The sequence below is a fragment of the Egretta garzetta genome, unplaced genomic scaffold (assembly GCF_000687185.1).
Source record: "Egretta garzetta isolate BGI_Z169 unplaced genomic scaffold, ASM68718v1 scaffold161, whole genome shotgun sequence".
Taxonomy (NCBI): Eukaryota; Metazoa; Chordata; class Aves; order Pelecaniformes; family Ardeidae; genus Egretta; species Egretta garzetta.
This window is the reverse complement of record NW_009258754.1, coordinates 4,290,629-4,318,281: the sequence shown is the minus strand read 5'-3', so window position 1 is coordinate 4,318,281 and position 27,653 is coordinate 4,290,629. Positions and strand designations below refer to the sequence as shown.

Sequence of the window (27,653 nt, the reverse complement as noted above, 5' to 3'; positions counted from 1 at the left end):
CCTGCAGACCCCACAGCATGCTTGGGAAGACAGATGTTATGCTCCTCTGCTGTGAGGTGTATTTGTAATATTTCAACATTCCTCATAGAAATCACAGAAGTTATGTAATCTACTATGAGTATGCCCATACACGTGACTTCAGATGTAGAATTTTTTGAAGCAAAATAACTTGAAGTGTTGTAACTTTTCAGGGGCTTTGAACCTCTGAAAGTCTCATTTTGTCACTGCAGATGCAACCTTAGTATAAATACTGTTTAACTTAGTATGTTTGTTCCCTAATTGCCCATTTTTAAAGTACAAGAAACAACTAGAGGTAAACTACAGAAAGAACTGAGGAAGGTTACCTGCTCATACTTCCTAATGTCTTAGGCCAACTATTTTCTGCTCAATTTTCAGGTAGTATTTGTCTTAGAATTAATAAGTATGGGGATTAATTAAAGAATACGCTTTCTTTTTTTTTCTCATTTTTCTCTGGCACTTGACTGACTGACATCTAGGGTAAAGTGATCTGAGCGAGGCTTCTCTAAATGTCAAAGCAGTGTTCGTCTGGGGTGATGGCCTTTGCTGCCTAATGGTTTGGTCTGTACCTAGAAGCAGATGCAATTCACATCTGAAGTTGTATTCAGTTGTGCGCTCCACAGTACATCCAGCGATAGCCCAGGATGAAGGACCCACTGGAGCACACTGTTGCATCCTCCCGCCTACACATATTTCCTTTTCTGACACAAACCCTGGTCTTGTTCTGGTATTTCATCTGAATGCACACACGGGAACCTAGACAACAAAACACACCACGTGTGGAAGAGGCCAGTTTACCCATGAGACAAATTGGTTGACAGTTAAACAAACCAACCAACCAACATTTCTCCTTCTTCAGCTTTGGAGATCTCACTACCAATATATATTTGGTGTTCCTCTCCAGAGTGGAGAAATCCCACTGGGAACATCATGCTTGCTTTAGACACAGACTGGGTTAAGATTTCATTTTACATTACTTCTAAATAACTGACTGCATATTGCAGTGCAATTAGAAGGAAACTGATCCTGTCCCAAACTCCTCGATGGCAGTGGATTGGTTGCCATTTGATCCCTGCTTCATAGAAGCCGTACAATTGCTTGTGGCAAGATATTAATGACTGGAAGTGAGAGGCATACAGCAAATGCGTCTGCTCTTACACTGGTGAAACAAGCGAGAAGCCCTGCTTTTACTTGAATGGAGTTACCAGACTTTCTGCAGTGGAAACAAGTTGAAAAGCGCAAAATCCATTATGGAAAGAACAGGAAAAAGGGAAGCAACAGCTTCAGGGAAACTAAAGCGTCAGAGGGTGATACAGGGCAAAGAGAAAAGATTCCACTCGCTCTGGACATGTGAGGTTGTATTTTTCAGGAAGGCAGATCTATTTGACACTACTTTTTCGCCTGACACCGCGACTCTTACCTAAGCAGAAAGAAGCAAGCCAACAAATCCTGACTCATGAACAAGGCAACAGAACTCATTACCACTGCTGTTAACTCATAGACTTTGCAGTTGCCTCTTCTTGAGAGGCACGTAGACTGTAAAACACAGAGATCAAAGTCTTATCCTCTTAGCTGCCTCCTCATGCTCCAGGCATTAGAGTGCTGTTTTGTCCAATTCTGTTTTCAATTAAGGCCAATTCAGGCCTTCCCTTTGCAACTGCCTGGTTAATCTCTCTTTGACAGACACAGAATTGTAAGCCTGCCTCAATCCCAGAATTTTATTTTATAATCATAACTATGAGAGGATGAATGGAAGGAAGATGCTCCCAGTTAAGTAAATAAATGGAAGAGGCCAATTATAGAACTTCAGTTCTCACTAGGAACTTCCCCTTTCTACTTTTTTTTCTTCTGAGAGTTTTAAGAAAGATCTTGGACATCAGAACCACTTTTTGGTTTTCCTTTGTTGAGTTTAAAAAAATGCCTTAGTCAGGAAAAGCATATTTGATGACTCCTAATCACTATTCCTGTTTGTTAGGCACAGTGTGTGGCCCAGGCTGGAACTACAAACTAAGCTTTGGGAAGGCAGCAACCAAAGAATGCCTCATCTGGATTCCACAGCTGCCAGAGGTTGTCCTTGCCCCTAAATGCTGGATCAGTCTCCTCATAGTCTATTTATAATGACATAAATTATCTAAAGTTTCCTCAAATTAGTGTTCAACTTAACACACACTCAGCCACCTCATCACAAACATACACTTCCAGAAACAATTTATTATTCACATTCCTATCTTATCCCATACTTCACTCAAAGGAATCTTTCTGTAAGCAGCGTAAGTAACAAGTTTATCATTTCACTTATCTCTGCGGGTTGATGTTATGTGCATTATGAAGCTCCCACTATTATGCCTGAACCACAAAAAATTTGAAATGGGCTCAAAGAATCCAAATGAAGTATTTCAAGTAATATTGAAATAAGTACACTTTTAGCCTTATAAACAACACTTAAAAATTAAACACAAAGGATTACAGCTCTCTCACAGGCATACAAAATTGAATTTATGGCCTCCAAATGGTTTATAATCATGTGACACCCAGTATCATCTTCAGAATTATTTTTCTAGAAAGAAATTAGAATTTGAGAATTTTAATAGCTAAAACCAGTGCATGGATTTGGCTGGAAAAGCTCCTCATGTACTAGAGGACTGTATGATAGCATTGCACAATCCCTGATACTGTTTCTCTTTGGAATACTCTAGTATTTCTACAAAGAAATCATGCTTATCTTAGCAAGAGTATGAAGGTAAGAAAGCTGCTTTGCAAGAGACTTTGGAAAACACAAAGGTATTTCTAGTCTGAAAAATGTTTTCTGACATCCAAATAGCGTTCTGTCAAGAAAAGAATGCAAAGTGAGACTTCAGAATGTACACTGAAGGTGTTCACAATGACTGTACGTCTCGGTGTAAACAGCAATAAGAGGACTGCTCACAGCAGGAAAAGAAAGGGGCTACTACAAAAAAAAAAGTAATTTTTATATATTATATTTATATTATTTATAATCTATTTTTTATATAGAGTTCATCGCTACTTACACAACCAATTAAAAAGTGACTAGCTTACATGGGAGGAGATATCACCCTAGAGACTTGACTAACGAACTAACAAATAAATGAAAATCCCACAACCCTCCTCATCATTCTGAAAGAAGCCCAAATGCTGGAAACTCCTGTGCTCAAGGTATCTGGGAAATTATTATTACTTCATTTTGAGAGAAGTGGCTTCGCAGAAGCAGCAGAGCAAATGAGAAGATTCTCCTCAAGCAGAGTACTTCTGCCCTAACAGAACACTTAAATTATGATTTTTCATTTCTACTGTTTTTACAACCTCACAAAACCTGCCCAAAGGAAGCAGAAATGGAAGCTTTAGCATGAAATACAGGCGAGTTTGATATCATAAAAACCTCTTTAGTACAAATGCACTACGATGTTATACTTTTTTCTCATTGATTTTATAATGGCTGGGTTAGAACTACTTCACTGAAATGGCATTGAAAAGTGAAAGTTTAAGGAAGTTGCAACTTATTTTTTTCCCCAATATAGTAGGGGTTGTCAGTATATCACCTTTCCTATCAACCTCATCTTACTATTCATCTTGGTCTTACTCTTGAATGGTTGTCCACTATTTATCATGATTCAAAAATACAACTGAAAACACTCAGTAACTGAGATTAGCAGGTAGTAAGCACAAATCAGATGGAAGTACTTTTTCTTACATACATACTTAAATAATAAGTCTTTCACCACAGGATACTGACAAGGCTAAGAATGTAAAAATTCCCGTATAGACTCCAGTGATAATCCACTTGTCATCAACCTCCAGGCAGACTATGTAGCTGTCCACCCATCCAGACTGTAACATCCTAACTCAAGAGGCAAGAATATTATGGGAGTGAGACTCAAAAGCCTTGTTAACGTCAAGTTAACATCCACTATTCTTTCCCTCCCGTGAAGGCAGCGATTTGATTAGTCAGGCAGGGTTTACCCTTGGTAAATCCATAGTGACTGTTGCCAGTCATCATCATAATTTCCTATGTGCAGCAGCAGCACTCCTAGGAGAGAAGCAAACTTCTCTCCCTGTCATGTAATTAATACAAGATGAACATCCCTCTGTTAATTAAAAAAAACCACCTGTATTTGTACATTCCACAATTCTGATAATTCTCAACCAGACAGTGAAATTCTATTATAAAGAATCTCAAGCCTCCTACCTCCATGCCCACAAATTACCAGTACTTAAAGCTGACTGCTTTCTAGAGAGGGTTCTGCCTGTTAGGGAATCCTGATGGTATATTCCAGGTGCAATCCTCAGCAGCCACCTCTTGGCCAGCAGATCTGTATTCCATTTGTACCTCACTTGCACGTCCGTGTTAGAACATAAGGGTTGCAATTCCCCATAATCGCCAAGTCGCCATTTTTGCATATGCTTGTAAAATCAGTGACCATACTAGGTAAGCTTGTTACATGAGTAGTTTATGGAACACCTCCATTTGGAAAGGTCACAGACACAAACAAACTAAAAAAGGCACAAAACCTGTTTGCTGGACCCTTAGCTCAAGAATTGTTTCCTGACCTCAGACAGTGCTTTTTATCCACATGATTTTCAAAGGATGAAAGCAGTAAACTATATAAGAGAACGTGGGAATTTACAGTCAGCATGGCATCTTAGCTAAATGACAAGAGATAAAATTGGAAAAACATTCTGCTTGATAATAAACAAAAATCCCAACGTTTCATTTTACTACTTCCATTATTTCTTTTCATAGCTGAATTCTTTTGTAATGTGGGCCATCTAGGGAATGAAATGCAAAGAGAAGCCATCTAATTAGTTAAGGTAACTGCTTTCTATAGCCTGTTCACCTTGGCTATGACAACTAAAACCTTTGGGCATCGACGTAGATGTTTAGAAAGGGGACAGTAGGGAAGGTATTTAAAACACAGGAAAGCTTTACTGCTAAAAGCGGACTCTCCATCCAAATAAACCAGCCCTCAAGAGATCCTTACCGGAGATCCAGACCGGCTTCCTTCCAAAGTATGTCCATCAAACGCAAAATCTGGAGTGTCAACATGTCCTGTCGGAGATCTATAACGAAAGGTAGAAACTGCTATTTTCATTTCTCAGTGTGTTGTAAACAAACCTTCTAATGTTTCTAAGGCCTTCAGAAAAAGGTATCTAAAAATACTCATCGAGCCTAAAGGTTAAAAGTGGGATTAACCATAATTACACCACTGTGACTGATAATGTCTATACTTTGAAACCCAGTCAGAAGATGATGCTTAATTTGTTTACCAGTGTTAGAGTACACTATGTCTATATTATGGCAATACAGAGCAACACAGCTTAAGTGCAAGTGTGGGAATGAAGGAGGAAAAGGAAAAATTTAAGGTTTTTAGCATTGCTTACCATCACCATTTTTGAAGATGATCCCTACAAGATCTCCTCCAAACATTTTATTATTGTATACTATCCATAGAGGCTTCATTTTAGAATCCATATATCTACACTTTTCAACACTAGAAGAAAATAAAACAAAAGTTTCAGTCAAATAAGAGTAATTCCACCAAAAAGGTCTAAACATTGTTCAAAACACAGCAGAACATGTAGACTTCCGGTTTGGACGTACTTAAACGTTATCTCTACTTTCATTCTGCTACCTATGCTGTGAGCGCTTACCAAGTTACAAACCAACCTGTTATAGATGGAAAGTAAGGGATACTGCGACTGGCATACACATATCTAATGCTTAAATTAAGCACCCGCATTTTCAGAGAAAATAGTTTCTTTGTTTCCTTTGCCATCAATTTTTAGACTTTATATTTAAGTGCTATTAAAAGTTTTAATGGCTTTCATGCTTATTGTTATAAACAGAAGCCAGGAATGCAGTCTAATTCACTTTTAGGCATATATTTAAATATATTTAGTTATGGTAATACATTGACTAGGAGAGTATTATGTTTCGCGGTTGATCAATAAAATCTTCTAACTTAACTGATATCTTAACCTTTGGAAGATTCCCCACAGACCTTCTCTCACTACAGAAAGAGTTCCCTCTGACAGCGTATCTGCTGAACAACACAGCCAAAGGAGGGTAAAGCATGTACGCATTTCTGCTTTACTGTTTCTGTACAAAAGCTACAGTGAATTTTTATTCACTCATTCTTAACTTACTGTAGTTCTGAAAGTATAACAGAAGGATTCAGAGGAGACTGGAGGTCAGAAAGTGCTTCTCTGTAAGCATTTTGTTTCAAACACGCATGCATTGCATCTTTTCCTTTTGCTTTGCTTTGCTTCATGGCATTCAGCTTAATTAGACTATTTAAAGTCTTCATTTTATTAAGGGCTTCCACCTGAAAGATAAAATATTCTTAAAAGTTATTGATCTGATTTTACACATAACACAATGCAAAATCCCATTTCAAAACAAAAACCAAAACAAAGTATTAAATAATTCTACAACTTTTAAAAAATGTCTATTATAAATAGCAATTAAGGTGGCATTCCCAAAAAGATAGGAGAACAGCCTTTTTTAAGTCACTCACATCCCAGAAATCCCATTTTCTTAAGTAACAAAGACATTGATGGGATGAAAGCTCCTAAGCTTCAGGTGATTTTTTAAAGCATGAATTAGTATTTCAAAAAAAATGAACGAGGTACTTTAATGTACGATACATTTACACAAATTCCTTCTTCAAAATACAGTTTTCATCCACTGATGCAAAAGAACACATAACATAGGTGCCTCTATCCATACTGAAGTCAACAGAAATACTGAGTGCTTCATACCTCTAACAAAATCAAACATGACTTGAGCTGAGCTATGGATGCAGGTGCTTCGTTGTACACATTCAGTTAGTTGCACACAATAAGATATGGCCATACAATTACTTGCAGACAGTTTTCACATACTTAACTATACATACTTTTTTTTTTCATAACGTAAATGCTCTGATCAATTAAGATGTTCCAAATCATATATCTCATCTAAGCAATATTGTTACCTTAAAAATCTATAAAGAGGCAAGGCAATTATTTTCAATCAATACAGGTGGGTTTAACCCTTTTTTCCATTTCTGTTTTCGGAAGTTTTCTACTAGTACATAGTTTCTAAGAAAACAAGTAAACTAGAGATGTAAGTGTACATAACACTAACAGAGAAAAGCCCTTCAGTAACAAACCAAAAAAAAGACAGCACATACAACAAATAATTTCTACATTGCATCTCCATCTAAGCAACTTGTTAGCCAAATATAAAACAGTTGTTATAATAATCAGGTGTATTTGCACTAGCCACAGTTATCATGCTCAGGAATATGCATATTCTCTAGCAAACAGCATCAGTTTAATTACAAAAGTTGATTTCTATACAAGGAAGCTGCAGTCTAACTCACAAGGTGCTGAGTCAAAACTTACCACTTCTACCGACAGACTGAACCCTGTCAGGCAGGATGCTGTGGAAATTGTATGCAGTTTGATTATAAAACTGAGGCAATGGAGGCCTGCCAGGTCAACCATCTGTCAAAACCAAAAACTCTCTGCTTTTCCACTATCCTAGGAGCTGTACAAACACCAGTGACAAGAGAACAAAATGGAACCTGTGTTGTACAAACAGGAACTTTTTGAAGTATTTCTACTTTGAATTTCTTCCGTGTTTGCACAGTTGGGAATTTTTTTGCCCCTTCTTTGATTGTACTGACATTTGTTTCCTGTGAAGTGCACAAAAACTTTACTGACCTTAGGTCTATTGCTTAAAGCATTTCATCACCTAATCTTTTTATGATTTTGACAATACTAACAAGCACGCATGTGTAAGAGATGGTCTTTTCAATGTCCTGTGAACTGCAGTAATAAAGAGCACAACGGTACAGTCCTGTGTCCATATACCTCTGAAAGCATAGTTTCAACATAGACTGTATCAAAACTGTTAGAAATAACACTCATCAGACAGGTATCTACTGAGTTAGTCTTTGCAGCCTGATACAGTAAATACATTAAGTCCAGAGAGAGATTATTTTTCAAAGATTTTTATGGTTGCAACCTAAATTAACTTGCTAAAACTGCATTAAAGATTTCAGACATGATTTGTGTCTCAACAATCTGCTGATATACTTAATGTATTTAAAAAGCAAATCTCTCTCAGTTATTAGGGTATTTAAAGGCAAACTCTTTTTTTCCTGCTTTTTTTTTTCTGATTTTTTGGGGGTTGGGTTTTTTTTTTTACACGTGTGTGTATAAACAGCACATCTATGTTAACACTAAAATGAGTATTTGGTTTACTTCAACACCTGTTTCCAGTACTACATTATACTACAACTTGAGGGGTTTTTGCATCACCTTTTAACAAAAGCCAAAGCTGCAGGAATTAGTCCTGGAGTCGTCTAGATAAAGTTTAGATAGAAAGGTAATAGTTTCTATTGAACAAGCTACCCTTACTGGGGAAAAAAGGTCTCAAGTTTCAAGCGCACAGAATCCCGTCTTCAGGTAACAATCCAGCCAGTCTGCTGTTCTATCCAGAATATACGCATACTGCTGAAAGTATCTCACACAGCGCAGAACACTACAAACCCAGCTCCCTGCTTCCGAGGCCCCACAGCACGAGCTGCTTTGTGCCAGGGGGGAATTGCTCCATCATCCATCAATGCAGCACTTCTATTTCCCTGTCTCACCCATGCTTCCTTCTCTTCCCTGCTCCCTAACAGATGGACTTTGTCAAAGTAACCAATACGTCCCACAGGAGCAATGGAATAAGTAACCGAGTTACAAGCTACAGTAAGTCAAGATTTAAAGGACAAGGGAAGTCTGTACCTGTTTAGCAAGCACTTTCATATGAGCAACACTTCCTCGGCAGTAAGCTTCAAGTATCAAACCAAACTGTACTGAAACGGCAGGTATGTGAACCTCTGACCTATAAGAAGAAAAGCTTCTCATCAGACCATAGCATTTACAGATTAGCATTATTCAAGTAATTAAAATAAAAACCAACCAAACAAAAAAACAACCACCAAAACACCTCATGGTCATGTAGATAAAACAAAAAGACACATTTCTTAAGAAGCAATGAACACTTATGCACTGAAGACTATGACGACTGGCTGGTTTCAATGCGTGCCACTTGTTCCAAAGTCTAGGACTGTTCTGGAGGCAGTAATGTTAGGAAGGAGTGACTGGATATTTGTTTTCAGGAACCCCTTTTATTCAAAAAAGTAGTACTGGTAAGTCATAGAAGATTATATTGACAATCAGGGCTGACGTTAAACCACATGTTCTCAAAACTTATAAGGTAAAAGCCAAAATTTGCCTGAGGAGGAATACTTTGAAACAAACCACTGAACCTTATACCAGAGCCAGTTATCCTCCAAGACACTGTCATGTAGTACTTGCTCTTTTTATTTAGAAACATTAAAATAAATTGTACTTTGAAGACAGAATCAACCTATAATCCAGTCCATTCTGCAAGGTTTCTGCCATTTGTGGAACTGTTCATCAAAGTAACAATGACACATAGAACTGCTTTTATTTTCTGTTAGACTCTCAACAATAATATAAACAAACTGTGAGGTATAAATATTGTACTTTCACTGCACCCACAGCCAAAAAAAATCCACTAAGGTTATACACAAGCCTAACATCAGATAGTTAGAGCTGAACGCAGTTCGGAATACTTTAATCAAACAGTAGATTAGAAAGCACTGTAATATATTTTTTAATTATAGGCTTGCACTGACCTATAAATGCCAAATGTAAAGAAACATAAAGAGGACTTGTAGGGGACTACGACAATGGCTCGTTTAGAAACATCCTCAAGAAATCATATTTGAAAGTCTCATCAGGCTCAACGGTTTCAGAAAGACGTAATGGAAAAACTCCTACCTTAGATGCCAAAACAACATCTGTCCTATCCTCCTATTAGCGAGTGCTCTCTCTAACAGAAACCTGGAGAGCGCACAGTCAAGAAAAGGCTCGTATTTCAGGACTTGCACAAGTTGAAGGAGATACTGAGAGAGCTCTTCATCACTAGAATGACGTACATAAAACCAGTTAGTAACAGAGTAACTAGATTAATGGTATTCCAGAAATTCAGATGCATATGACACACCCAACGATGACAGATTCGTTTCAATAGCAAGAGCGTCATCCAATTTTTCAGTTGCATGGAGAAGGACAATAATACACAACTGAGTGCAACTGCCAGACTGATCAATTCATCAGTAAGTTATGCCTCGAACAGAACCTTAAGGCCCTCAAACCTGCAAGTAAAAACCTGCTGTTCTGTCACAGGCCTTTACAAGATCAAGATCTCAGCCCAAGTGCTAGGTTAAGTATCCAGGAGATTAATTATTTCAGGTTATTTCAGACTGGACACTGGTTCCCTTTGACCACTCAACCTCTGTCTGAGGAGCTGGACCTTTGGAACCACATCAAGAACCACTGTAACCTAGCAGTTAGCTGCACTGGGCATGGACAGGAACTGAGAATAATTGCATATACCTATCAAAGTCACTCAACTTACAAAGACAGGGGAGAAGAGTATTCACTCCACTGAAAGCAATTCAATTAATGTGACTTTAAAAGCCACTACCTGTTTGTTAGTATGTGTTAATTTATTAAGATACCCCACAAAGTGATCCATTTAGCCAAAATGTTTTGTTTGGGGTTTTTTTTGTTTGGTGGTTTGTGATTGGTTTTGGTTTGGGGTGGGTTTTTTGGGGTTTTTTTTTTAAATCTTACCAACAACATCAAGGTTTTTAGAGGATAAGTAGAGCATCTTTGAGAAACTAAACAGTACCCAAATTACTCCTACTTCAGAAGTACAAATTTAAGTATTTAGCCACAGTTCAAAAATATACCTTTGAAAAGCCTCTATGCTAATTAACTACCTTCAAGTGATATTCTGACATAACAAAAATAATTCCAATAATTTTCTATAAAACCTCCCCCAAAACGCTCTCACACTGGACAATTATGTTACTGTAGAACGAATGTGAGCATTCCTTGACTTTTTGCATTTGAGTATCTTTTCTCTTAAACGCCTGCAGAATTCAAATTCTCTGCCTAAAATGGAAGGAAAAGAGTAGAAATTCTTGTGTTCATCACTTGAAGATCTCAGATATGCAAATACTGAATTCTTTCCTTCTCTCCGTCTTACTCTGAAAAGCTTCAGTGGCTTGCTAAAAACTTTCAGTTATGCTGTGTTGTATTTATTTTCACCTATTTTTTAATTTCAGCTAATAGGATCACTTTTAGGTTACAATTTTTACCAGCTGCCTCCATCAGACTTTAAAAAAGTTGAAAATTATTTTCTGACACCCAACTGAACAGAATTTTGCTTCAGAGCCAGAACTAAGAATTCTGGAAATAATTCCAGATGTAACAATTCAGTATTATTAGGATAGCCCAACAGCTAAATTGCTGTTTGCATTTGAAAGAAGTCAAAAGTTTTTGTTTTTTTTTTTACCCCAAAAGTCTAGCCTTGACCATTAAAAAAATTAATCATTAAACTATTCACCACAGAGAATTTAGAATTCAAGGACAGGAAATAATCAGCAATGCTGCAAATGATAACATTATACAAATCTTGCCCTAGGTTACAGTGAAGAGCAGAATTATATGCAATAAAGGAAGAACTGCAGATAGCAAAGGCTACCGTGAAGAACAAACAAGTCAGTAACTCTCAAGGGTTTTATTATATGCTACAGCTTACAGGGCCAATCCCTGACACAGACTGTGAGGTGGCTGGGTGGCTGTTTCTATAGTATTTGACTACTGTAATATTTTCTCCCTTCGTTATTGAAAAGTTCTCACATGATCTTGCTTTCCCTTTGTCCAAGAAAGGGATGAAGGCACAACCCTCTCTGGGAGAGAGGTACACTGGTGTTCTCTTAGCAACATGGAAAATCACAATCATTGAATTCAGGATGTGAGAATAAGAAGGTTTTGTTTAGGGTTCTTTTTTTCCTATAAATGAACAGAATGCAGTTTTTCACCCCAGAAAATCCTTACACACTGAAATAACACAACATACTCACCTCATTTGCTTTAAACAACCCACTGCATATTCTCTGACATACTGGTCTGGGTAATTGAAATCCAACAATTCTAATGCTTCTCTAGGCAGCAGCTTGGGCCATATCTGAAGGAGAGCCTGGAGCTGTTGTAAGACGATGACTATTAGGTTACAGGTAAAGTAACTGTTTAAGAAAGATGATGGGTAGAACTGCCCATAAAAGCATTCATACTAACAGAAGGAGGTTACAGACTGGTCTGGAGGGGGTAAGGGGGAAAGAAAGAAAGACAAAAAAAAAGGAGAGAAATAATTCTGGGAAAACGGGTCCACTCCTGATTAAGTTTCTTACCCCTTTAGAATAATCCACATTATTTTTCTGGCACCAGGTCTCATTTACACTTAGTCTGAAAAATTTATTTCTTCACACATAGACACAACGCACAGTAAGCACAAATTAGGTAACCCCAGATACGTAGATTTTAGAAACAAGAGTTTCAATAAAATTTAGATGGTTTATAAGTGTTCTCATAAATGTAATGGTAAAAGTTTTCCATAAAAAGAAAGTTTTTGTTGAGATAAATCTTTACCAAAAATATTTATCCACCTCAACTGATGGGGCCTTTTCCCACATGCCCTGTGAATAGTAATGAGCTTAAATTGCAAAAAGGATGATTCAGGTTAGGTATTTAAAAAGAATTCCCAATACTGAAGACAATGATGTGCTGGAAAAAATTACAGAAAACACTAGTGTATTATTTTGGACTACCAAGAACGACAACATCTAGAGGTCTCATAAGATAAACTGGTTTTACTGCATTTTAATGAAGGTACCCGGTGAGAGTATGTTTTTAATAATATGCATTCAGTTGTATGACTGAAACAGTACACTATTACTCAAAATAAACAAGCTTGAATGTGTAAATGCAGTGTATCAACAGCACGAGAACTTTACTCTCTGTAGGAACAAGTCATAACTCATGATAAAAATACCCTTTCCTGCAAATTAGATCATACCACATATTTCATATTTAAGTAGTGACTTATAAAGTCTGAATGATTAGGAAGAGCTTACTTTCCTCCTGATTTAGTAATCCCTTTACACCAACAGTGAAAAATCTCTACTTCTACTATATGTCATAGTTCAGCTAATGCTTCCAGTTCAGGTATGATAAATGTGTATGAGTTCATAGCCTCAGCCTGCATTTAACAAGCATGTTCATAACACTATTTAAACAGGAGTCAGATTCTGAACTGGTTCATCTGTGCAGTTTTGTGAAATTCAGAAGGCAAGAAATGGGCACAGATCAATCACAAAGCAAAGCCAGTTGCCACACTATGATTCCAGAAGTGGAGGCAAGAATCAATTAAACCATTTTCATGGGCAAATACTGGTATGAACACATGCAACATTCATAATGATACAAAGTAAAATTAAAGATGTTTTTAAATATAGACGTCATAATCCACAGAAATATAGACACAAAAATATTGACTCCATAGTCCAGTAAGGATCAATGACACCACTCCTTACATCAAGAACCACAGCCATCAACACTCACATATCATGAATACTTGTACTGAAATTCTGAAATACTAACACTGAGCAGATACTTAATACCATAAAACAGATGTTGAAAATGCAAGCAGCAGCTACGCTTGTCAGACACACAGTAAGAAACTTCAGAACAAATTCATCAGAATTTCTAGACAACCTACTTTAAATCAGGTGCAGAAACAACAGAAATATAGAAAACATTTTGTTAATAATGAATGATCAAAATGAATGCTGAACCTGAAATACGGCCTCAAAAGACAAGTCGAAGTGCCCTTACATGCCTCATATATCAGGCAATGAATTTTAAAAGCCATGATCTACAGCATGTACATTAACTGTGAAGTTTATCTGAAGACACAAACCTCCTCACTTTGACTGCCAAAATTATTTCAGTAGTCATTACAACAAGAGAATGTTAAAGTGACAGGAGCTTAGAGGAAGCAAGATCTAAATGGCCTATGAAAATTCCCCAAATACCTACTGCTCTGTTCACATTCTGCCTTAGAACTTTTATTAAGAGATAAGTGCAGTCCAACTAGCTCTGCATCCCAGGTGCATTGCACGCTTCTCAAAAAGCACAGGTGAAAGGATATTGGAAATACTTGTTGCATTTGGACAAAAGAAACTTGGACCATGAAATGCCCTCATCTGCTTTGGCAACAGAGGGGTAACTCTGAAGAACTTCCAAGTACATCTCAATATGTGTCTCTCTATTACAGAAATATTTGGCATGTTTAAGGATAAGGTCTCATTTTTCAGATAGACTATTCTTGCTGCCAAAAATGGTATTAAAATATAAACCACACTATTGTCTATATATAAGCAAACATAAATACTATATTCCTTCCAGAAAGTACATAGTAACAAGCAAGATGACTACGTGTTTTCAGCCATCTGTCTAAATAAAATGCTTTTTACATATTTTTTAATAGTCACAAATTTAAAGGACTGAGCTGCCAACTCATATCCATACTCCAAATAACTTTTCAAAACTCTGCTACCAAAGACCGTATCTCAAAGCCCCTAGCAAGCCATCAGAATGCCTTTTCCTTCACGTATTTTAATGAGTAAATGCATACCTGCTTATATTTCTACAGTTTGCATTTCCAGACAGCTTTTAATAATGAATAATAAATTCAGAAGCACATAACGGAATCACTAAGGAAACAAAGGATTCTTGCATGTGAAAGAACACAAGCGAGCAAGGAATGTGCAGGCGCTACATTTTGTTAGTGTAGTGTTCATGGCACGGACAATGAGCTAGGATGAGATTTCATTTATTTTTACACGTTCACAGAACATATACATCTAGCTGGTAGGAAGGCTGTAATAGAAAACAAACGCTATGCTGGAGGCAAACTAAGATTCTGACTGACTGGACAATCACAAAAATCACACGATGGATAGATGGAAGTTGAGTATTCACAGAGCGGTTTCCTTTTCTGCCAAGAACACCTAGCTGGTAACAGGCGAAGGTCAGAATACTAAGCTAGAACAGAAATCTATACTATCCATCATAATCCTTCACAGCAGCTGCTTTTTAGCTCAAAGTTTTTTAAAAATGGGGAAAAAAGTTTAAAATTTTAAAAATGAGACTTCATGGAAAGACATAGATATTATCTCAGTGTAACAGTCTGCAAGAAGTTGAGCATCATTTAAACATGCAGTTCCATCAGAATAAGCAGATGAACAAAACAATGTCTGGGTTCACCCCTCAGAGTGAGTACTGTGCTTGTTGACACTGGCCAGACTTTCATAGTTTTGCCCAACCTGCTCTGTACACAATCAGACTAAAACGTTTCAATACAAACCCAGGGATCTGTTTTCTTATTATTTTTAAGTCAGTCTATCAAGCAGAAATGATCTCACTACAAACTCATACAATTTTTCCTGTATCAGGGTTCCACCTATTCCCAAAAAGCATCACAAGAGTTGGATTCTATTTGGGTAAATAAAGAAAAAGGCAGCTACACCAACTTCTTTACAGTATAGGGAAATAACCTTGCACATCTATATAGCAAATAAATGACACAATTTTACTGAAAATATCATCTTGTACCATAGCACCAGTCTTCAAGTCCTTAATTACTTACAGTTACTCTAAAGGACACCCTATTTGGTCAGTCAACATGATGAGAATGAAGTATTTTATACCACTACTGGGTACCGTATCTCTGAAAAATCATCTGTCTGCCTCAATGAGGTTTAATTACCTAGTCTGAGATGTCAGGTTTTAGAGTCTTTGAGCAGCTTAACAGTTCTTCTAAGCAGCTTTATTTCACATCTCGATTTACAGGCTTAAGCTACTTTCTTTTTTTTTGAAAATAACTTTATAGAAGCAGCTGTTGCCCAGAGATATTGTGGAGTCTCTGTCAGTGGAGATACTCACAACTCAGCTGGACATAGTCCTGCTCCAGCTGATGGTACCTGAGGGGTTTGACTAGATCATCTCAAAAGGTCCCTTTCAACCTAAATGATTCTGTGATTCTGTGAAATTCCTTGCATTTAAGATCAAAGTTGAGCACAAGATTTTAAAATTAGCCTGTATAAGCAATTGCTGTGCTCCTCTCATCATTCAGAGACCTCTGAAATGCATTTGGGGTTTTTTTCTTTTTTTGGTTTTCATTTTTTTGTTTGTTTGTTTTTTGTTTGTTTGTTTGTTTTTTTAAGACAGTAAAAGTTCTTGCTTATGTGTCTAGGCCACAGAAGGTATACAATAACTGTGGTTTATACAATAGTACCATTTCAAAATGTCTATACTTGGGAAAGAAAGCCTCTTTACTCAGGATTTGACTCCAGCGCTTTTGCTCACCATCATTGCCTTTTCCCTTACCTGAGCAACATCTTCAAGCTTGTTCCATTTTAAAGAAAGCAGCAGTTTTGGCAATGATTGTGGAATATTTTCACGACAGTCATATCGCAAAGTCCAAATAAGATCCATTTCATTTTCACAAAGTTGAGATAAAGGATCTCTTTCCATTATTTCTTTTAGCACAACATAAAACTTCTTACCACCTCGACCCTAGAAAATGAGAAATGTATACTGGTTTGATCTATTCAGTAAGATTCTTATATTTTAGCTCAAATATCAGAAATCCTACACCAGGAAGAACATCAGGTAGAACTCATGAAACACAGGGGAATTACTATTATGCCTTTCTTTCAGATTTCAGTTTTCTTAAGGTTTAAGAACTGTAACTAATAGATTCAAAAGCCTGTGTACAGAAGTTTCTGAAGAAGTAACTAAACTTTAGAGTTAATGACACTAGATGGCAATATTTCTATTTTCCAACTCTAACATGAAAAACTTTCATTTAGAATGAATGTATGCTCTCCTGTTGTTTTTCAAGTAAGCAAGTTAGATAAATGTATGATTTAAAAAAAATTAAAAGCCAAAAAATACTTGTCCAACAATAAGCAACAGGAAGTACATTTGCTAAGTATACAAACATGTATTTTTTTGTCTTTTCCAGACATTTTGCTCCACTTTATATCTTTGAAACATTAACATTAGTACTGATTCTGTAAATCAGTTTGTATGAATGAGTCTTCACACTGGCTTAGTTAATACCTTCTGTCCCCGGCCATGCACTTATGCAAACTGCAAGGGCAGAAATTAGTGCAATTATATCAGCAACAGCAGCATTCCATAAATTAATGGGAGACAAAAGAAACTGCTGGTTCTGAATAAGGAGGTAGTAGTTAAAGGGAATAAATTAGTTTCAATAAGTAATTCAAAAAACAGTATGGCAAGCTTAAAATACTGAAGCCAACTTTATCTTCACAAAGCTGAAGAAGTTTCTACATAATTTTATGATGTCAGCCAAAGGTCTTTAGATTAATGGAAAATAAAAAACCAAAGAAAGTTCAGAAGAAATGGTAGTCAGAATCAATTAGGAATCCTAGCAGAAACAAACAGCTCTCATCAAATAACATTCTGCACAGGTTTCCCACCTGACCAAAAAAAAAAAAACTACATCTGCTGCACACAGAACTTAAGTTTAGCTCCTTCTAGAAACAGTAAGTGCCTGAGCCTTGGATTTCCCTGAAAGTTTTAAGTAAGTATTTTCATGTAAATAATACCACCTAAGTATAAATTCTTAAGGAGTGAGTAGACCTTAAAAAGCTAGTTGAACTTAGTAAAACTAAGTGCATACTCTGTTTCTGTATCAAAATAAGTAAACAGCCTTGACAATAAGGTGATTCTTGTATCTGAAAATGTTACTTTTTCCAATTACGAGTCACAATACCATCAAGTTGACATGCTGCTATTTAAGATCTCCCATTATTTGTACACTAAGTTGTTTGCACCCAAAGTAGCCATGAGTTTTCACTTTTCCTGAGCCCTTTAGGCACTTGGCATTGTAACCGATACATTTTTTTAATTAACTACTTTATTCTTATATAAAATGCAGTTGTTATTATTGTTAATCCATTTGTGCTTTCACCATCTTAAGTTGCAATCTTCTGTATTTTTGTATATAATACAAAGAAAACACCTTCAGATTTTGGTGATCTTTTCAAAATTTGTCCTCAGGTTAGAACTATTCAATTCCTCACGAAAAGCATATACTCATCATATTTAAGAAACTTCGTCTTTTAGATCAATGACCCTTTTTTGAGTGAGCTTATTTGGAAACACCTGACAATCAAGCAAATCATCTTACTTGATAAAACCGAGCAATTTACCAGCAACGTTTTATGCAGTCTAGGAATGTTTTCCAGATCCAATATAAACCTTAGCTGTGTTCCAAATCCACAGAGTTTGTAAAGCAGTTATGCTTTTTGACAAAACACAGCCAAGAAGTCCAAAATATATTGGAAAAGACCTGAATTTTAAGGCAGTTCAAAGTGAATTACATAAGAAGACAGAGCCATCAGAACTGTCCTTATTTGAGTAGTTGACTTATTTATTTCTAGATTGACACAGAAGATAAAAACCAAAATAACCCAGAAAATTGAAAGTCTTCAGCAGATGCTTACCGCCATTGCAGCATTGTCACTGCTTCTTGCAATCTCAGCTGCCTTTTCAAGTATCTGCAAAAAGATATTTTAAATACATTAGATTTAAAACCAAGTCTGCATTGAAAGAATAAATATTACAGAAATTAAGCAGATAAGGAAATGTTGCTATCTTTTAGATAAACACAACAGTATTATTTTGTATATACAGTGGTATAACATGGAATTCTACACTGTGTCCCTTTTCTAATCTGCAGGACTATGGAGATCAGGAATAGGAGTGCTCATGATTACCTCCATTTTTTTCCTTCTTCACCACTCTTCCTGGACTAAACAGTTTTCCCTATAGCAACTTGTTTTCTGTTTTAATTTCTTCCTTATTTTACAGTACAGCAAACCAATTCTTCAACTCTAAATTATCCTTTGCTTTCTCAACTCTACTTTTGCTGGTTTTGAGGGCACTTCTTCCACAGTCATACCTGTTACCCCCAGATCCATGCTTCTAGCCCTCTATTTCAGTATGAATCCACAAAATCAGTCCTTTCACCAACCTCTCAGACCACCCATATGATCTCAATTAGTGTTTCCAATTACTTCCCTTATTCTAGGATTTTCCCTTGTGTAACGTCATGAACAACCAGCTACCAGTAAGAACTCATTTAATGATAAAGTGAATATTCCACCAACAAGCTCTCAGCACCAGTTAATATACAGCAACCCTCAGGAACAGGGACTGCCACCTTTGTTAACAGCAAGGCAACATTTCCCCAGAAGATCAGCTCCAAATCACTCTTACTCCTTTTTCAGTCTTTTGAACATTCTACTTAGTTTTTGAAGTTCACGTAACAATCATGACGGGTAGCTAAGTATAGCTGTAAATGCAGTTCTTTAAACTATATTCTGCACACTACTGCAACCAACAGAGATATGTCAGAACAGTGACTGCTTCAGCCAATCAGACCAGCTGAACTGGTCAGGTAAGTTTATCTACAGTTGTCAGCTGCTGCTGCGTTGAGGAACAGTTCATAAAATGATCTCTCAATTAAGAAAGAAGTCGAAGGAACTACACCATCTCCTTTCCCTCGCAGGTCTGCCTCTCCCATCACCCAGGAATGTAACACCACTTCCAGACCAATTCAGCAAGACTTGTATTGTCTTCACTCAGGCAATATGAGAAACAACAAAAGACTACAATAATCAGAGCATAAATACCCAGCAGCTAAAATCCTTAAAAAGGCATAAGAACTTGTTTGATTTCTTTCTCTGTATGAAATGCTTATTAATATGATGTATTACATCTGGTAAAGCTTGTTTACCTACTGTGCCTGAAAACATACATAAACAAAACCACAATGTCCTAGTTCTGTTTGATGCTTGGCTCCTTGTGCTTTTTAGAGTTACTCTGACTGCAAATAAACTGTAGAAGTTTCTGCCAAGTCCAGCTTTGCTCAACCGAACTATGAGCCCCTCAGCGTGTCAGCAGCACTGATCATTAACCAGCCCAGTATATGGCTCCTGCATTAGACAAGTTTTCTTACCAATTGCCAAGGCACTTTTGCTCACTCAGCCCCAAACAGCCATTCACTGCAAGCGGATTGATGCTATGATCAAAAAGATTAATCTATTTTTGCACATTATGTTTCTTAATATAAAGATTTGGCATCTAATTTTCTGTTTTCATGGCAGAAACTAGCAACAACACTGGGAAAATACACCAAGCAAGTCTCATCTAGACAATTTTGAAAAACAGATTCTTAGCTGATATAATTAAAGCAGCTACAATGTTACTCCTGATTCAACAGGACCTTCACACAGAGAATCATTCTGAGATTGCATATCTTACTCCCTTTTCTGAGGGAGAAATTTCATTATACCCACAGAAATGGAATAAAATAGCCAGGAGTTTAGAGCTCCGATTTTCCCAGTGATACTGCAAAGAGTTTAACTCAAAGGAATTGCACATTTGTAGCATTTCCTCAAAGTTGATTGTTTTCAGTGAATGCTTCATTACCAGCTCTGCAATCTCTTTATAAAGATGCTCTGGGATTTTCCTCTACCTGATATGCAAGATTTCTCAGGTACAGTTCAAAAAGGGGGTGAAGACACAAAATAAAAAAAGCCAGCAGCCAAACGAAAGTTACAAGGGATGTTGAAGACCATCAGACACTACCTTAATGTCAATACATCAGACAACTTAGTAAAATCTTTTGTCTGTATTCACCCCAGCATTTTAACATACTGAAAACTTGGTATTGCAGGTACAAATAAAAGGAACAATAAAGCTAGAACAAATATGTGGTTACTTAAGAAACATACTTTTACATAAAGTTTCTGTAATATGCACATAAAAGCAGGGTTTTTTCTTTAGAAATTAAATTCATATAGCATAATGAGCAAAAAAATTTAAAGCATGACAAATAAACCAGTAACAAAACTGACTAATATAGTTCAGTACAAAGAGTAAACCGGTCAGCCCAAATTAAGGCAGCAATTGGTCAGTACTAGTTTAGCTCTTAAGGCATTTCCAACGCTGTTTTAATACAAGAACAAGTACTGTGACAACAAGGAGGAGGGAAAAAACCCAAACCAAGCCAAAAATCAAAACAAACAAATCTATCTTGTTATTTGATTTCCTTTTGATGAACCTTAAACCCCGAATCCTTCTTTGATTAAGCTGATAAAGCTTGGTGGTTTCTGTCTTTTTGTTTATGCCCCCAAAAGTACAAAACCCTCAAAAAAAAAAAAAAAAAAAAAAGGGAATTTTCTCTAAGTGCTTATTAACTTCCCGCAAAACAAAATTTAGACTAGTGTATGCATGAGTTAATCCTTGATTTTTTCAGTGCATCATTAGCTGTCTGTTTTAACACCCATTTTCTTACTTGTTTCCTGGTCTTAGCTTTATTTGCTGGTTTGTGAACTTGCTATCTAGCGTTCACGCTACAGGCATTACCATGTGTATTCCAAATACACACTTCCTTTCTAGACAGACATTCTTATCCATATCTGTAGAAAACTGTAGGGCAATTTAAGTGGATTTAGTTCAAGTGCAGACCTTGAGAAATCCCTTTTCATACAACATTGAGTCCATTTATCCTTACAGGGACTTTAGCTCACAGAGGAAAGAAGTGTCCCAAAGAGCGGGTAACATCCATTTGTACAAAGAAATAACAGATCTTCATGAATTACAGGTAAGCACAGTTTGAAGGTTTCTAGGATAGCAGGTAAGTTTTTCTACTTTTTGCAAGATCATTGGTATTGGAAACTGATTATGCTTGTGACCCTCAAGAGACTGTGTACAGAGTATTTTTAAAAGTAGATGTCTTCAAAATACAGTCTGAAGACCCTGAAGTCAGAGCACTGGCACTCCCATGCAGTGCAAGTTTAAAAAACTGCAGTATGTTAACTAAAAGGCAGGAAGGGGGGGAATTCAGTGGAAAAGGCAGTGTTGAAGGAAAGAAGAAATAGCTATTTACACATAAGCATTGATGACTGCTCTTTATGTCACACCTTACCTTATCAAAGGGAGGGTAATTAATAGGCTGTTTTGAATATTCTTGAAATCTAATGTGCAAAGCTGTTGCATTTTCAGTGTAAGGGTTAGTCTGGACAGTTCCCATTGGATTCAACATTTCTTCAAGTTCATCTGAAACATTAGACAGAACAATTAATGTTACAGGCCAGGCACACATTAAAGTTTAAAATTGTGAAAGGCAAAGATGCAATAAGGAATTGCTCCCTGTACACAATGGACAGAAGCATGTTTTGCTGCACGGCACTTTTACTACAATGCACTGCATTTCCAGCATAAACTAACTGTACCTCCTACATTCACAAATGCTGGATTATCACCCAGTGAGAAACCAATATTCTCTTTCCAAATAAAACATAACAGTCAAGAGAAGCTGAGCTATCCCTATACTGAAACAAATCCCAGTATGATCTGCAGTTTCTGTAAACCAGTATATGCACTGCCTCTATATGAAATAGTATGCAAAAAAAGAAGGGTTTTAAGACACATTTCTTTCAGCACTACAGACAAGCTGATACAGGATTTCTCAGGATGGAATGAAGAGTGACACGGAGATTTCAGGCCCTCTTACTGATCAATCTGAACGTCAGGGAAGGAAGACTTAAAAAATTCTAATTCGTATTTTTTGCTGATGCAAATATTGTCATATGCAATACATCTTAGCTATTTAGTTTAGGATACACAGCACAGGGAACCAAATGAAACCTAAACTGCATCTTAAAACCAGGTAACACTAGATATAAACATGCATCTGTTTTCATGTGATTTTCCTTCCATAACAGATAAAACTTTTAGAATACTGTTTCCAAGCAGTCTCTTGCCTTTCCTCCTTCCTGATAACCTCTTTCCTGAAACTATTGTGTAAGACATTATATATTTATCCACATAAAAAATACAAGTAGTAAAGAGATTGTGACAGGACAATTGGACATGCATACAGTAAATATTCTACTATTTGGTACTACTCTTCTTTAGTCTTATAAGTATTTAAAGTCCAAATGTTAAAAGTTAAACTTTACCAGGAAATGATGACCAGCTGTGCAGTACCAGTTCTCCATTCTTCAACTGTCCTTTATAATCAAATACCATGGTATTTACCCAGGCTACAGGATAATGCTGTTAAAGGAAAGAATTTTTACACGGAAGCTAAGATGCCAGTGAACAACACTAGGCAGCAAGCACTACAATACGAAATTGAGAGGGTTGAGATTTTTTTTTTTTAAATGGTGCTATCTTTCAGAAAAACAGTTAAGCACATGCATAGTTTCAATATGTACTCCAGCACCACTGAGGACCATAAGACCTAATTTTTAGGGTGCCACCCTGCCAGTGTAAAAATACACATTTCCCTGAATGTGAGCCTAGATGCTAATTTTTTATCTTTCCCCAATCACAACTCATCTAGAGTTCAGAACAAACCTGACCTTTTTAAATACATTTCTTTAAACAGCCACTTGCCAACTGGCTTACAACCAAAGTTTTCACGCGTTTTTTCAGTGCCTGAGGAGTACGTGAAGGTTTTTTTGTACCAAGATGTGCAATTCTTAATACATATGCTCTTCTATTTTTTTTTTTTTTATTTTGCATTCTTGAACACTAAAGTGAGGGCAATGAAAGATTTCTGGATACTCATTTCAGTATAATTCAGAGGCATACTCAATAAAAACAAATGAAATAATTACCACTTTTCCTGCTTTCCTAATGGTTTGGTATTTGGAAGGATTCATTGCCTTGGTTGACTTCTTAGTTTTCATCTTATCCATCACAGCATAAACTGCAAAGCAGAGCCTTGCCATTCTTGGTAGATCACAGACATTTATTTCAAACTCTAGTACTTCATTCCAAACATGGTCACTTCTCCCAGATATTTCTGTGCTCACAATAGTTTTACAAAGGAGCTCTGTACCATGGAAAAGACCAGCCCTAATATGAACCTGCAATAAAGAAATGAGAAATTTTAAGCCTTTCCACAGAACCTACAGAATTCTGCACAGAATATTAAACAGAACACACATATATGCATTTAATCAATATTTGTATCTTAAAAGAAATAGTAGTTTTGAGGTTTTACCATGAACCAAACAATTCTAGAGAACAAATTCTTTTTACTTTGCTATTCATGTTCCTGGCCAAATCAAAATACATTTATTTAAATAATGTCAGCTACCAATTTTCTCAGTACTGAATTACTTATACTACCACGTGACTAATAACAACAACTCCTGATCTGAGTAATGAATACAATGTATGGATGTACAAATGCTCTAACTTAACATATTTAACACGTAAGGAAATCGTAGGAAGCAAACAACTGAGCTAAATGAAAAAGGGAAGCCTATTTTTCTAAATACAAATTCAAATCTCGAAATAGAATCAATTTGTGTTTCTAATGGAAAAAACTTCGGGTTTTTTTCAGCTTAAGAAAAAAAAATAGTAATTTTTTACTTAAACTGTTTATAAAAATGTACAAAGGGAACACTGCTGGCCCTGACATCAGAAATCACCCATAATAACAACAATAACGTATATAATACCCAGAAATTTTGTTTTGCCTTCGGTACCCAGAAACCAACAAAACCAGCTAGCTTGAATGACAAAAACAAGGAATGGGAAAGGAGAAGAGAAAGAAGCTGGAGTTATTGGCACTGAAATTAAACACATTACACCAATGCTAAGATGTGGCTCATTTCTGCATTTCTGTTTAATAATATACGTACACAGAAAACTGTATGTTTCCAAGTATCCATATTCTTGGACACTTTCAACAAGAATGATGAGGTCTTTATTTTTGTTGCCTGAGCAGCCAACAAAGACAGAAATATGTCAACTTCTGTGAGGTGACCTTCCAAAGTATTGTGGGGGAGGGCTGGGGGGAAGAGAGGGAAAGGGAGCAAGAGAACCACAAATGTAATCCTTTGGTCAACACCAAAAAGAAGTTATCAATGTTTCAGTTAAATAGGTAAAAGGTAAACTGATGTTTCACGTTCCCTATGCTCCTCAAACAACCTTCCCAACATTCTCTTTAAGCTATCATATTATTTCTGAGCACTGTAAGGGAAAGGCAGAGATGTTTAAAATTTCATACAGGTTTTGGATAAAAATAATTCACCTTTGAATTCCCAACTGACACGGACAAGGTCTGTTCTGGGAGAGAGCCTATCTTTCCCTCCTTCAAAGAAACAACACTGAAGCAGTCCCAATCTCAATATATCTTTGGCTATACCAATTACTGATCAGTTCTCCATTCATAAACTAACTCGGATAAACCAGTCACTGGCAAACTAATACAGTTGAAATGAAGTCATGCTAGAGAGCAAATCTGTCTTCAGCCCAGAACAATCCCTGGAGAAGGCATTAGTAGCACCAACTGATGGTCTGCAAATAACACCCACTCTGATCATTCTGGACTTCTCTGAAACAATTGCTAGCACTGATCAAGAGACTGCTGCCACAGCATATGCACTGGCAGAGGTCTTGGAGAACACGCTGGTAGGAGTTACACTCCTTGATACAGGTGCCAAAGTAACATCCATTATTAAACTGGCTCCTTGACTTAAATATATACACCCCCAATTTCATTTCCAACCTTACAATCACTGAAAGAAAAAGTTCAGTTTAGAAAACCACATTCACTTGAGTCCCAGTGATACTCATAAAACCCACTGTTACCTATTTTTGGCATGTGAACCACTGAGTTAAAAACAGCAACATGAACGTCTGTGAAACGGATGACATTACAGTAATCTTATTTTAGGAAATCTAAGTGCATACAGAACACACGTGTGTGTACATACCTACACGTAACAATATATACAATCAAAATTACATTTACAGGTTTTTTTAATCTCACTGTAATTAAAGATTGCAGCCTCATATTCTTCAAAAAGGAAGTACTGTAGCTGATGTCAGAGAACTGCTTAAAATCAGTTGGTTTATAACCTTCTTGAAACAATTCACCAGATGGTCCTTTATTAATCCATTTGGAGAGTCATTGTATGTTCAACTCAATTTCTAATCAAGTTCCCTTGGTGATTTAAAGATACCTTATGAAAGTATGATTATGTCTAATGTATTATCTGCTTGTGCTTTAACACCAGGAAATATTCTAAAATCTGCCTTTTTTTTTAAAACCAGGGGTTTAAGTTCACATTTGCATAATTTTGAATATTGTTCTTTGACATGCTGTCATCTGATACTATATTCCACCAAATTTTCTTTTACTTTATTAATATAAAAAGCATAAGCGATCAAGTAAAATTTGATAGTAACAAAAGCATTCTATTGTTGGAACCCATTGCTATTTTGCTTGCCTTTCGGCTAGTTCTAATTCCATGATTTCCAATCCTGGCAATGTAAGGGATTGGATCTTAATTTTGTTCTTTTCATTCTGCCACTCCCCTTTTACTAATGAAACGGCCTGTACCAATGGTGCAGCCAAAGAGACAGACAAAAAGGAAAGCAATTTTCTGTGTCATTTGGAAAACTGGGTGTTAGACAGCTGAACGAAGTCACTTGTGCTCTAGGTGAAAATACTCAATCCATCTCCCATTAACGGAGTGCTATCCGTCTGACAAACTCACCCCGCTACAAACACTGCATTTATGAACCCTGTTGGTGGTTTCAGCAAAAAATGGATGGATATTGGCTTGATCCAAAGCACAATGAAACTAAAAGAACAACGGCAGTGAATTAAACAGCCCTAGAATCAGGACTAGGAAACAAATACTTTCTCAATAGTGGCAATTCCATAACGGCATAGACAGACAACACAGGGAAACATGTACAAGCTTGCAAGGTTACTACATGGATTCTTGTTCTTGCGTAACTACAGGACTTCAAAGTTTTCAAGACTAAAAAGCATTCAAACTACTAAATAATATGTAGATAGTGTCCACAGGCACCAATACCAAAGAACTATCAATTCTTCCTGTTTCTCCTCAGGCTTACAATCAACGTATTTTCTTTTTCCTCTAAAAGCATACTGACATCAACCAAAACTCACTTTTTGTAAGTACAAAAAAACCCCCTCAAAGTTGATAGCTATGTTGCCTCTGGAATCCACCTTCTTTCCCCTTCCCTTTTCTTTTCAAAACTTCAAGAGTCTACAGAATGTAGAGTTAAGAAGATATTACAGCTAGCTAAATAATGGTTTAAACAAAGAAAAGGGAAACATCTGGTTTTGCAGACATCCATTTCCACAGTCACAGTGTCTCAGGCAGTAACATTGTAACTGTGGCTCATTTAGCTATGTAGTAAACGTAGTATTGCAAATATACAAGGAGGTTGTAACAATAGTTTTGAAAGAAAAAAAATGCACTGGGTATCCTGAATAAATAAAGCATCAGAACAGCAAACTTCAATGGCTAATTGAATTTCTTCCTAATCTACATGACAGGCTATTTAATTTATTGATTGGCAAACAGAATCAAGGAAATCAATGTTGTTCTACCTCACAGGCAAGTGTCTTGAAAGGTCTTAAAGTAGTTGTACAATAAATTCCCATGTGTTAACAACTTGTGGTCTGTAAAACAGTCAGTAGCCCAGTCATGTACATTTTTACAGAAATTGATACTATAGCTTTTTTTGTGTTCAGC

At 36.6% G+C, this 27,653-nt stretch overlaps 1 protein-coding gene across 1 annotated transcript in view; it reads right to left on the bottom strand.

Moving 5' to 3' along the window:
- Positions 1-27,653, bottom strand: part of PIK3CB (phosphatidylinositol-4,5-bisphosphate 3-kinase catalytic subunit beta) — an 83,268-nt gene that overhangs the window by 7,831 nt on the left and 47,784 nt on the right. The window contains exons 9-19 of the mRNA XM_009649141.2: positions 23,742-23,993; positions 23,079-23,175; positions 22,043-22,173; positions 18,552-18,605; positions 16,402-16,590; positions 12,036-12,157; positions 9,880-10,023; positions 8,815-8,914; positions 6,181-6,359; positions 5,416-5,525; positions 5,016-5,094 (exon numbers count right to left, since the gene is read on the bottom strand). Coding sequence (XP_009647436.1) covers positions 5,016-5,094; positions 5,416-5,525; positions 6,181-6,359; positions 8,815-8,914; positions 9,880-10,023; positions 12,036-12,157; positions 16,402-16,590; positions 18,552-18,605; positions 22,043-22,173; positions 23,079-23,175; positions 23,742-23,993 — 1,457 coding nt within the window. The remainder of the gene's footprint in view (positions 1-5,015; positions 5,095-5,415; positions 5,526-6,180; positions 6,360-8,814; positions 8,915-9,879; positions 10,024-12,035; positions 12,158-16,401; positions 16,591-18,551; positions 18,606-22,042; positions 22,174-23,078; positions 23,176-23,741; positions 23,994-27,653) is intronic.